Source organism: Pseudorca crassidens, chromosome 6, assembly GCF_039906515.1.
Source record: "Pseudorca crassidens isolate mPseCra1 chromosome 6, mPseCra1.hap1, whole genome shotgun sequence".
Classification (NCBI taxonomy): Eukaryota; Metazoa; Chordata; class Mammalia; order Artiodactyla; family Delphinidae; genus Pseudorca; species Pseudorca crassidens.
Window position 1 is genome coordinate 28,653,912 of NC_090301.1, and position 13,766 is coordinate 28,667,677.

General features: G+C 40.1%; 1 protein-coding gene across 1 annotated transcript in view; it reads left to right on the forward strand.

The window, feature by feature from the left end:
• Positions 1–13,766, forward strand: part of LOC137225992 (transcription initiation factor TFIID subunit 4-like) — a 289,701-nt gene that overhangs the window by 3,338 nt on the left and 272,597 nt on the right. Inside the window, exon 4 of the mRNA XM_067739937.1 lies at positions 7,591–7,642. Coding sequence (XP_067596038.1) covers positions 7,591–7,642 — 52 coding nt within the window. The remainder of the gene's footprint in view (positions 1–7,590; positions 7,643–13,766) is intronic.

The window sequence follows — 13,766 nt, forward strand, 5'->3', positions numbered from 1 at the left end:
ATCACCTAGACCTGCCTTAAAAAAATAGGATTTGTGGCTTCTCATCCCACTCTAGTCTAAGCTACATTCATCTCTTGCTTGAAGTTCTGCACTAACTACCATCGAGGTCCTACAAAACTGCTCTTGGCTCATTCCAATCCATTTGCCATACTGCAGCCAGAGCAAATTTTAACAAATACAAATCTGATCAAGTCACTACCCTGCTTGAATTCCTTCAGTCCTTCCCTTTGCTTACTGAACACAATCTTAAGTCCTTGTCATTAAGGCCAGGCCCTCCATTATCTGGGCTCGTCTTCTTCCCAGCCTCCCCAGCAGTCCCTCTAGCTCTCTGCACTCCAGCCATGTTAGTCGTCTTATTTTTTCCAGGCTCTTTTCTCTTGTTCCCTACTGTAAACTCTCACCTCAAGGAATTTATACATGCTATTCCCTTCCCCTGAGATTCTTTTCTGATTCATCATACTTGTAATTATTTAATGTCCATGTGTGGTCTGTGCAGGTAGGGACCATGTCTGTCTTGTTCACCACCAGAATTTCTCTCCTCCCATCCCCAGCACAATGTCTAGAATGTAGTGGTGCTCAGTAAATATTGAACAAATAATGAATATCTCTATGGTCCTGGGAAAAAATCCTTAATATTTTGGGGTTCAAATCCTGGTTCAGCCACTTACTAGCTGTGTGACTTGGGCATATTTTTCATTCTTGCGCCTCAGTTTTCCCATCTGTGAAATGAGAAGATGATAATAGCACCTATATCATAGTGTTACTGTGGTAATTAAATGAGATCATTCATGGAAAGTGTACTTGGCACAGTGACATGTAATAAGTGTCTATTTAAATGTTGCCTATTACTAGCTTTATTTGTATATCTCACCCTTGTGTCAAATACATTTGCAAAATTGAGCTTATTATCTTCCTGCTCTTCTTACCCTGGCCCTATACATGAAATCAAAATATTAGAATTATTTGCTCATAACCAATGCTTCTCATTCACCAAATACAGTAATTTTTTATTTAAAAATTTCCATATATTCTTCTTTTCTGTTCACACTGATCTTCATTTAGGGCCTACCTCTTCATGCCTTAGTTACTTTGCTGACTTCCTGGGTGCTTCCTGGGTGCTAGTGGGACTGCAGGCCCACTTCTCCTATTCACTTGTGCCCTACTCTCAGACCAGTGGGCCTCAAACAGTTATTAAGTCATACTTTCTCCTTGACTTACGCTCTCCTGGCCTCTGTTTTCACCTAATTTTGTTCATTCACTCATTCAGTCATCCAGTCATTCAAGTGCAAGTTATTTTACTAAATGCTTTGGATATACTTTAGATTTGAAATGTAGTCTCCCAGTTTCATATATGTGCTCTGGCATCTCCATAAACCATAGAAATGAACTAGAAATGTCAAACTTTAGCATCCGTTTTTATCTCTGGGACTTGAAAGCTACTCCCACTTTTGACTCAATTTTTCAATTGGAAAACAGGGTCAATATTGGGGAGATGAAAGTAGGGAAGAACACATGGATGTAAGTTGACATAGTATAAGGTAGATAAGATGGCAAAGGGGGAAGGTCTCAAGAGATGATTATAAAAGGCTTCAAGGAGAAAGTGGTATCTGAGAGCTTTTTTCTAACCACGGCTTCCTTTTCCTGTTATTTTTCTCTCTTGCTTCCGCTGTTGAACCTAATTTTCACCCTCACTGTGAACTCAAGTTCCATGAACACTGCCTATTCTAGTTCATCACCTCTCAGGACTTAATTTGTTTTTCTACCTAACCCCAAGGCCATGGTGACCTATTTTGTTTATTCTAAAAATACCTGTTGAGCACCTATTTTGTGCTATGTACTACAAAACTGGGGCTATCGCAGTAAATAAAACATTGTTTCTGCTCTCAAAGGTAATAGCATAAAATCTTCAACTTCTCCTCTTTCTGACATTTCTCTTTTTTGTTCACTCCTTTGTGCCCTCATCTAGCGTCATGGTTGTAAATACAATGCCCATGCTGACAACCCTCAAAATTATATCTTCCCAAATCACTCTCCCAAACTTTAGACTCATTTAAACAACTGCCTACTCACACCTCCACTTGGATGTTGTCTTAGCCTTGGTTCTCCCAGAAAGCAGAATCTGAGGCAGTCTTCTGTGCTCTTATTTTATTAGGGAGTACAATCTTGGGGAAGTGAGGGTAGGGAAAAGTAGTGAGTCAGGACAGGAGGTTAAGATTCAGTCAGAGGATGCTAACACTACCCTCCTCTGCAACATACACATACTTCCGTTTCATGTGGGCACCAAACAGACCCCTGTGTGAGATGTGTGGCCTGAGCATGAGGCAAAGCACTATTGGGTGGTTGCTGCCTGAGGTTGGTTGGCCATGGCAATGAAGACAAAATAAGTGGTAGAAGACCCTACAGGCAATGAGGCCAAGAGGATCCTAGGTGATACAGAGGTGTCTAATAGACATCTCAAACTCAATATGTCGAAAACTGAACTGATTTTCCCCCTCACATCTGCACCTGCAGTCTTTCCCATCTTAATTGCTGAGGTTAGAAATCTTGGAATGACTCTTAATACCTTCCTTTCTCTCACATCCCACATCTATTCCCGTAGGAAATTTTATTGGCTGTACCTTCAAAATATATCCAAAAACTGACTACTTAGCACCTCCACTGCAAGTGAGCTGGATGTATAATACTTTCATCTCTTACCTAGATTACTGCAATTGCTTCTTAAGAACTTCCCCCTACTTCCGTTGCCGTACACCAGCCACTCTTCTGCCTTAGCACCTGGGGGCTGTTTCAGTGCTTAAAATGCTCTTTTTCCAAATATCAAGAGAGCTAACTCCCTCACCTCCTTCAGGTCTTTGCTGAAATGTCACTTTCTCACTGAGGCCTTGACAATACTACTTAAAATTACAATTTGACACCCACCTCAATCACCCCTATTTTTTCTTATGGCACTTATTACCTTCAAATATACTGTCTGTTTTACTACTTTTTTTTTTTATAAATTTATTTATTTTTTGGCTACGATGGGTCTTCGTTGCTGCACGCAGGCTTTCTCTGGTTGCGGTGAGCAGGGGCTACTCTTTGTTGCGGTGGGCAGGCTTCTCATTGCAGTGGCTTCTCTTGTTGTGGAGCACGGGCTCTAGGTGTGCAGGCTTCAGTAGTTGTGGCACGTGGGCTCAGTAGTTGTGGCGCGTGGGCTCAGTAGTTGTGGCTCACAAGCTCTAGAGCGCAGACTCAGTAGTTGTGGCGCACAGGCTTAGTTGCTCCACGGCATGTGGGATCTTCCTGGACCAGGCCTCGAACCCGTGTCCCCTGCATTGGCAGGCGGATTCTTAACCACTGAGCCACCAGGGAAACCCTGTTTTACTACTATTTATGTTTATTGTTGACTGGCTCCCTTGCTAAAATACACGTTCTGAAAAGCATTATCTTTCTTTTGTTTACTGATGTATCTCAAACACTTGGAACCATGCCCTGACATATAATAGGTGCTCAATATATGTTTGTTGAATGAATTCCCAACTTGCCTGTGTTCAGGTGGTTCATACTATTCAGATTTATTTTCTTGGTTGCTTTTGTAATGAGCAGGAATATAATAGTTTTCCTTCTTATTTGGTAAGATTTCCTATAATCTTGATGTAACAGTTATCAATAAGAATTCCTGGAAACAATTGAAATCCCAAACACCTCTCTATAACAGCAAAAAAAAAAAAAAAAAAAAGGAATGACCCAAATGTCCCCATACTAAACAGTTAACTATTTAATTCAACTTTTGTCCCTTATATGTACTCATACCTCTTTTAACATTACATGGGAACTATTCATTTGTTTGTCTGCATCCTTTATTGAACCATGAGCTCCCTAAAGGCAAAGTTGTGTTTTGTTGAACTTGCATCCCTAGTAACTGACATATAATAGGTGCTCAGTAATGTTTCTTGAATGAAAGAAAGAATGAATGGTTAGAGTTTTTCCAGCACTGGTCAAGGGACCGGTACCCTGCCCACGTGATTCAAACATCTGATCTCCTTAGCAGTTCTTCCCCTGCAGTGTAGATGGATGCTTGAGAGTCTTCATAATTGGAAAGAGCGCAAGGTGGAGCTGTTGTCAGCACGCATGAAGTAATCCTGTGACTTTAATTGTACTTTCCCAATAGTTTTCCAACAGAGAGGAGAAAGCACTGATCTGTTACATCTATTTCTGTTCTGTTTACCAGTTATAGTTCCCTATGTAAATTAATATGTTGCTTCTTAAAATTAATCTTCAACAACAGCAACAACAAAACTCTCCATTTCTACTTTCTCCTCTAGCTACTGTCCCATTTTTTTGCTCTCTTTACAGTAAGTATCTCGGAAAGAGTTATATATTTACTGTCCCAATTTCTTTTCTCTCATTTTCTGTTAAATCCACTCCAGCTAGCTCTTGCCCTCAGCATTCCACCAAAACTGCTCTCCACATTTCTTAATCCAATGGCCTGTTCTCAGTGGTCTCACTTAGCAGCACTTGACACAGTTGATTGCAACTTCCTCCCTGTAACACTTTCTTCACTTGTTACACTTGTTTCTTCAGTGTTACAGGGCACTTCACTCTCCTGATTTTCATCGTGCACTCCTGGTCATTGTTCTCAATCTCCTTTGTTCACTGACCTCTCAATATTGGAGTGTCCCAGGTCTCTGTCCTTGGACCTCTTCTGTTCCTATACTCTCTCCCTCAGTGTCTCATTCATTCTTATGGCATTGGATATGATAAATAAGCTCACAACTCCCTAGTCTCAGATTCAGCCTTGTATATCCAAGAAACTCCGCATCTCTACTTGGGTATTTAATAGACCTCTCCATTTTATTAAACCCAAAACCAAACTCCAGATCTCGCCTCCCCTCAGAAACCTTCTCTGCCTACAACCTTCTCTATCTCAGTTAATGGCACCTCCATCATTCCCATTGCTGAGGGCGACTCAGCAGCTCTTTTACACCCCACATCCAATCTGTCATCAAATCCTGTTGTTATCTCTTCAAAATATGTGACCGCTCTTCCAATCTCCACTGATACCAGCTTGGTCCAAGCCGCTGTTACCTTTGATTAGGATTCTACATCAGCCACCCTTAACCTTCATTCCTTTCTCAGCCCAGCAGCCAGAGTGATCCTTTTAAACTTTAAAGCTGACCACACCATGATTCTGTTCAAAACTATCCAGTAGCTCCCCATCTCACTCAGAAAAAGCTGTGATTCTTACAGTTAGGCCTACAAGACCCCATTTCCTCTCTGATTTTACTTTCTGCTCTTCCTACCCTACCTTTCTCTGCTCAGAGGCCTGTTGACCATCTTGCTGTTCCTCAAACACTTTGGACCCACTCCCCTTAGGGACTTTGCATTTGCTGTTCTCTCTGCTCGGGATGCTCTTTCCAGACGTTTCCACGTCCTCTTCATCTCCTCAGGTCTTTGCTCAAACGTCCGCATTTCTGTGAGGCCTTCCCTTACTACCCTGATGAAAACTGTTCACCCTACACCCCACCTCTCTCTTTGATCTTTTGCTCTGCGTATCTCCTTTTGCTACTTAGTTTTCCTCCATAGCACCTGTCACTTTCTGGTATGTTATCTACTTAGCTCATTTATTGTGTTTGCAGGTACTTTTGTCTCTTTTTTCACTGCTATATTCTTAACATCTAGAACAGTGTCTTGTACATAGCTGGCACTCAAATGTTTGTTGCGTGAACGAAGTTGAAATTCTGGACTTAATCTCCTGGCATTGGTTTGTGTAAACAGGTCTCTCTCAGTTTGATCATCTCTGTATGCATCTATAAATATTGTTTCTGTATTGCAGCCTGAATCATGGTGGGTCCACCAAAGTTTTGCCTTCTTGTGGGGCTTGATTTCATCATGGCCATGCTCTCTGCCATCTCTGTCTCAGTTCCATAGAACTTGAAAGAGTTGAAGACCTCTTTGAAGCTTTCTGATCTTCCCATGTCTCAGAGTCAGAACTGATCGGGAAGATTCTGGTTGCTTCTTATTTCTATTCTGAGGACCAGGTGGTTAGCTACTAGTACTGCTGCATTCTTGTCTTCCTTGTGACTGAAAGCAGTGCCATGTAAACAAAGTCAGATGGCCTCTTATCCTCTTGGAAATTTACAAAAGGCCAGTGGTTGGCAAATAAAACTGGTAGCAGCAACAAGTGAAGATTTATTGAGCTCTTACTTTGTGCCAGGCACTGTTTTAAACACTTTTGATTTATTAACTAACTTAATCCCCATAATAACTCAATGAGGAAAATATTAACATTAGGAACATTTTATAGATGAGTAAGCTGAAGCATGGAGGGATGATGAGATAAACGTCTCCGAGGTGTTAGAGCTAGCAAGTGGCAGAGTCAGAATGTGAACCAGACAGGCAGCCTGGCTCCAGAGCCTGCGCTCTTAGCCACTGTGCTCTACTGCCTGGTTGTAGAATGAAAAGTGGGAGAGGGAATTTGCTTTGAGAAGAAAGCAAATTATAATTCCATCGATGTGAGTCTGTCATTCTGAAAGCATCATTGTAACACAAGCACTTTCTTCTCATGTCAGTTCTATCGCCATTTTCATGCATGATACAAGAATTAGGCTAAAAAGCTTCCACGATACCTTGTCACTCTTCCTAGCGAATGAGTAGGCTCCTTGAAACACTCTGCCTAGCCACCCCCTTTCATTTTTGCTTCACTAATTCCTAGTCTTTAGCTGAGCTCTGAAGGGTGTGTCATGAACTCTGAGTACCCTACCTAACTCCCTACCCCAAACCAACACTCTAGTCTGATTTAGGTGCCTGAATTCCATATTTTTGTTTCTGTCAAAGCACCCATCACACTTGGGACTTCCCTGGCAGTCCAGTGGTTAAGACTCCGTGCTTCCACTGCACGGGGCAAGGGTTCGATCGCTGGTCGGGGAGCTAAGGTTCCACATGCTGTGCAGCGCAGCCAAAAAAATAAATTTAAAAAATGTTGGCACTTCCCTGGCAGTCCAGTGGTTAGGACTCCGTGCTCCCAATGTAGGGGGCAAGGGTTCAATACCTGGTCAGGGAACTAAGATCCTGCATGCCACATGGCATGGCCAAAAAAAAAAAAAAAAAAAAAAAAGTAACATGTGGAGGAAAAAATTTTTTTAAAAAGTACCTATCACACTACTTGTCATTATTTGTTTAAATGACTAGTTCTGTGCTAGACTGTAACTTCGGTGAGGGCAGAGATTGCATCTGCCTTATTCACTGCTATATCCTTAATACCTAGCATGGTGTTTGGCACGTTGGAGGAGTTCAATAAAATGTTTTTTTAATGAATAAAAGTGATATTTCTATAGAATATCTGCAATCATACCCATGCATTAAGGTGAATTTTCTTATGGCCAGACTAGTCCATCTTTTTAGAAATGCGAAAGATAATTTTCTTTCAGTCTGCCTTCCAGCTGTTGGGTTTTTATGTTAGCATTTCTTATGCCATAATGCTAGTTTTCAATTAGTGACTGTTTCTGCTTCAGATTCAACTAACGTTCAACTGTAATGTAGCAGATGTCTCTCTGAGGTCTTTCATATATGTCTGCTAATTTAAATTAAGACAATTTCTTTGGGTTTCAGCTTCTTCAGCTACACAGCCAAGATACCTGATTGACTTGTGCAAGATCAGACTGTAAGTTTGAGAATTGGGGTTTGAATTTAGAACTTCCAATTCTAAATTTAGCTTCCTTTTTTTCATATGTGATGTTGCCTTTCTGTTCCTATCTCTGATTCTTGTCTACTAGTCTTTGGTTAGCACCCATATTACTGAGCGACAAGCATATTTGATAATCTTATAAGCACCTCCTTCAAAAAATTTTTCCCCACTCCTTTGTTCTGTTTTCCAATTTTATTTATTTTCTTCCCATTTCCACTCTGCCAAATTCTCTCCCAAACAGTGGCACTCAGGGTTTATGAAAACATTTCTGGGGCCTGTCCTAATCTCATGTATGGATTAAGGGCTTTAGTGATATTTGGTTATTTCTATTATTATTCCTATACTATTATTATTATCTATTTGAGAAAAAGATATGAGAAGAATCCCAGGAATTGGAAACAGGACACATACTACTTGGGCTCCTGATCAAACAAGGTGATTGAACACATACTTTTTGCTTTGCTTATTCCTGGCACCCCACAGTAAAGGCGGAAGGAAAGTATAAACCCTTATGATAGATAGAATAATGGTCCTCTCATAAATACCCATGTATTAGTTCCTGGAACCTATGAATGTGTTATCTTACTTGAAAAAAAGGGCTTTGCAGGCGTAATTAAGTTAAGGATTTTGAGCTGCGAAGATTATCCTGGATTATGTGAGTGGGCCCAATGTAATCACAAAGCTGCTTATAAAGGAAAGAGGGAGACAGGAGAGTTAGAGTCAGAGAGAGAGAAATTGGAAGATGCTCAGCTGCTGGCTTTGTTGATAGAGGATGGGATCACTAGCCAAGAAATGCAGACATCTTGTAGGAACTAGAAAAGACAAACAGATTCTCCCTTAGAGTTTCCTCGAGGAATGCAGCCTGGCCAGCACCTTGATTTTAGCCCACTGAGACTGATTTTGGGCTTCAGATCTCCAGAACTATAAGATAATAAATTTGTGTCTTTTTAAGACAGTAGGTTTGGGGCAATTTGTTACAGTAGCAATAAGGTACTTATACAAGCCCTCAAGGACAAAAAGAACAGAAAAGCAGACAATGGCAGTTGAGAGAATTCAGCACATGCTTAGAAGACAGGATAGATGGAGGAAGGGTAGCTGACTTGGCAGAGTGGGAGAAGCTGGTACCTAAGTGTCTGCAGAAGAGAGACCGGTGAGAAGGAAGCCAATTTGCCTGACAGAAATCCAGAAGGGTTCAGGAATTAGAGGCCATGCCTGCTTTATCCCATTTGCAGAGCCTGGGAAAAGAGTACCAAGAGAGGCCTACAGAACATTTGTCCAAATATTTAAAAGTTATAAATCCAGCGAACAAACTGCTAACTAAAATATATTCAATCCTTCTATCTTGAGAAATGCGGAGAAAGGACCTCCATTTGGGGGTACTCCTGTGAATTTAAGGAAATTGTTCTGCATGAAAGAGAGAAACCAACTAACCACCAAACAGAAAGTCTGATATGTATGAATGTATTGAGATGAGATTTAAACAAGTAGTAGAGAATTTTGAATTGGTGATATGCGCTTAGGAAACTAAGTAAACGAAGAGAACAATACAATTCTTAACTCCAGGGAAAACAAAAGGTTTGGCAGGAGAGGAAAAGTATTCACAGTTATCATATGGCTCAAATCTAATTAGAATACAAGGTCCCAATAATGTAAATACTCATTAATCTAATTAAATTTATGATATATAGTGAAAGGAGCACATATGTGGTGGGCATGCAAAGAAGGAGGATAGTAAACCCTCATTTCCATAGTGAAAATCAGTAAGTAATGCCTACAACAGAAATATCAAGTTACCACAATTAAAACGTGTGTAGAGATGTGGAGGTGAATTCCAAAGAATTAGCTAAAATAATTCACAGTGGTTATCTCTGGGGAATGGTAAATATTCATTGAGAGAGCTTTGACTCTGCAAACTTTGAGCATGTATAACTTTGATACAACCAAATTCTTATTTAAAAGATGATCTTAAGGGGAATAAATATTGAAGATTCTTTCCTAGATTTGAAAAACATGAGAATTAAGATTGAAAAAGATATTCAAATCTCTTGAAAAAGGCCCATATCAGAGCACACGACCACAACCTATTAAAAGCCTCTGGCAGGGGATGAAGGTACATACAAAGGACTAGAAATAAAAACAACAGTGGTCTTCTCAACAGCATCATTGGAAACTAGAAGACAATGTCTTAATGCTTTGTGATTCTGTGGGAAAATTATTTCAAATTCAGTATTCTATTATTTTCAGACATATTAGATCTTTCTTGTCATGAACACTTTCTCAGGAAACTACTAGACGATACGCATTACCAAAATGAGGTGGTAAAACCAAAACAAGAAGATCTAGGAATCAAGAGTGTTACCTGTCAGCTTAGGCTATGTTGCAGTAACAAACAATACCGAACTCTCCATGGCTTACAATACAGGTTTCTTTCTTTTCACCCAATGTGTCCATCGTGTAGTTCTGCTCCTTGTCACCTTCATAATGGGACCCAGCCCGATGGAGCATCCTTTATTTGGGAAATTGCTAGTCTTGTGGCGGAGGGAAAAGAGATGATAGATCTCTTAAGCTTCCACCTTGGAATGTCACATGTCATTGGCCAAACAAGTCACATGGTCACTTCTGAGTTTAACAAGGCAAAAATGTCAAATCCTTCCATAGGATGGAACCTCACAAGTCATAACCAAGCCTGACATCAATGGGGCACATATTGATATAATCGACCCCAAGGCAGGAGCTGCAGATATTTCAAACAGTAGTACAGTCTTTCTCAAAGGGAACCCCTGCATAGAAGGAGGCAGAGGGAATACCCAGGTCAGCAGCTGTGAGAAGAAGAGAGCCCCAGGAGGAAGGTCAGACTGGGGGTAGGGGAGATTGGCATTAACAGCTTTTCTGACAGGTTTGATTGTTAGATAGCTGCCACTCTGAGAAGGCACTGGAAGACAGAGTTGGGGTAGGAGACTGCTGTTTTCTCATCGGCTTTTTTTGTATGAAGTGAGATCTAAAGAAATATGTAATATAATAATTTAATATAAATTTGAATTATTTTTTAAATGGATAGAAATTTAGCTTTACTTTGATGTGTTTGTGTGTGCTTCTGGGATGTATATGTGTCCTGTGTTTGTGGATATGTGTGTGATTAAGATGGTCCTTTGCAGACTGTAGTTGGGAATAGTTTGTTACCCATCTGCCACAAGGTGAGTATAGAAGTTGAGAATAAGCATTTATAAACTTTAATAGCAGTTCGGCAGAGTATTTTGTGTCTGTTGAAATCAATCATACAAAATTTGGGGGTTTATGTTTTGTATATTTTGGGTTTTTTTAACTTACTTTTCTAGTAGCTCATTTCTATTGTAATTTACAAAAGTTTGCAGTAGATTGGAATTTTTAAAATTTGGTCCTTCACCACAGATAGTTTTAGAAGTGCTGATTTAGAGTATAAAGGGAAGGATTGAGGATGAATATATTTGAGAATTATTGTGCTAGAACAATCCGCAAATGACCAATGCCACATTTTCTGACCATCCTTCTTCCTCCACAATTACAAATATGAGAATGTTATGTAGAAAGAACAGAAGCATATTGAGGTCAGCATTTGCTGTCCTTCCACAATAAAGTTGTTTATGATATTTTCCTCTTCCTTCATCTTACTCTCTCAATAAAGCACCTGGAAAGAGACCAGAGAAAACAGTGGTATTTTCCAAGAAGCCATGGGAAACAGCATCAGTAACCCCGAGAAGGTGGAGACATTTGACTTTCTAAGGACAACTGCTTTCTTTTTTGCAGTCCTATCCAAATTCTGCAGTTTTGACTGCAGTACTCTCATACTAGTGTTAATAGTCAAATATCTAAGGCATTAGTAATAATAACATAAAAAGATAGGGTTTCTCTTGCCTTTTTAACTGTCTTACTAGGTTCTTAGGCCCTTTCCCTTCAGGCTTTATGCCTTTGCTACCTGATGCTTATTCAAAGAAAGCAAGGAAAACATCCACACTAAATGTCTTTTGGGGCTTAAAAACTGATGCTTACTGTGCTGACGTAAAATATAATTTATCATAGGATGTACTTCAGAAGTACCAGAGCACATTTCTTCTCCAGAAGAGTAACATTTCTTTCAATACATGGATAAAAAGAATGAAGTGGTCATTAATTCTATCAATCTTAATGCTGATGTTCACCTTGATAAAACTTTTCTGATCTCTGTATTAGTTGTGGTTCAGTCATGTATGTTGCCTTGGTGACACTGGAAAACAACACAGCTGATTCATACCCTAACAGGAATTGCTACTCCTAACTCAGGTACAGGATACAGGGGTTCAAACTGCACTCTAAGAAGCATCCCATCTCTGCATAGTGAAAGGCTATTGGAGGTTCGCTTGTGAGGTAGGAGTTACTGTATCTCCTAAGACTGCATCAAGGTATCTGATTTGTGTGTTCAGATACTTAATGAGTGGTTCTCAAGTTTTCTGTCTTTTTCACACACAGTACATTTCCATCAGCATCCAAAGATGGAGTGGGGGAAGGGACACTGTCTATTTTCAAAAGTTCCTCCCAGCTAGACTTTTACCCCCCTCCTTCTGCAAGGAATTTAGAAAGAAGTTACTTGTTTGAATATGTAAGGATGGTGGGGAAGGAGAGAATAAATCTTTTCATCTGTATACATCCCAAGGCTGCAGATGAGAATAAGAACCCTTAAAAATCTCAGTGTCATGATTGCCAGTGTCCCTTCTTTGTGTAGACAGTTCTTAGCAAAGAATCTAGTCCTGTCAGCTAAATTCTTATATTTTAGTATTTGACACACTTTTTTTTAAGGGACCTGTCAAAAATGACAGTGATTTGGTCTATGTTTCTGTAAACTGCATTAACGACAGTGTTACTTCTTCCCAGGAAATATCTTCTTGCCAACTGAATTTAGAGGATGCACTTGCTCATGCCTCCTTGCACAAGCAGATTTTATATCATTAGGGTCTTGCATTTGTAGATCAGGAAGAAAAACTTTGTTTCATCGTAATCCATTGGTTTGAGCAGATACTGTCACAGTTCTGAGATCCTCTTAAGAGATCCCTTAGTACATGTATTCTCAAACTATGAATGAGGGTTATAAACATCAGTGAAACGGAATTGAATTTACTAGAATTTGGTGTGCTTACAGCCCTGGTTCTTATTCTAGGTTCACAGAGTCTCCCCAACTAGACTGATCCTTTTCCAGGATGGACTACATCCCTTTTCCCCCCACTCCCTACCTTCCAGTACAGTTACCCTGTGTAGATTCATATAATGAATCTGCAAATGTTACTGTTTAATATTATTATTGTCTAATACTCTGTAAATGTCACTAACATCTGTTCTATGGTACATTGCTAAATGGTTTTTGTAACTGTGGATTTTGAGCCCAACCAGTAGAATGCTTTTGTAATTGTGTGTCAGAGTTTCTCGTATTTTTTCTGGGAAGCTGGAACTGAATCATTTTCAGGACTTTTGTATAACCTAGTGTGTCATCTTTAGTCCAAGGTTAAACAAACAGCGTATGCTCTTGTGGCCTACGTGATACAAGGTATGAGAGAACTATAATCAAAACACTCCCTGAGTGGCTCACTGCAGCCCAGGAATGTTTATTGGAATTACCCGTAATACAGCGTGAAGCCGAAGGAGTTGAGAAAACACCCTCTCTTTCTTTCTGTTAGGGCTTGCCCTAAGTTGTAGCTTCACTGTCAGAGCTTGCTGCACACACAGAGGCAGGGCACCTGGCACGTGAAAGGAAGTAAATCACCCATTCATGTATTGTCACCCTTTAGACTGTAAGTGCCTCAAGCCCAGGGACAAAATTTTACTCATCCCTTTAGCCCTGCACCTCCTTCTATGCCTGTTTTTTGACCTGATCAGAGGCAACCAAACAAAACCCAAAACACAAAACCCAGGACAGAAAAGACTGGAATTAGAGGTCTATGTGTAGCAGAGAGAGCAGCCATGCTTGGGGTAACATGTGGAGCATGTGTGGAAGACCCATGCTAAAGATTTCATTCTTAAAATTCTTAAAGGTGAGGAATTATTAAATAAGAGGCTGATAATATTTTTTCCAAGGGGAAAAAAACAGCAAAGCACA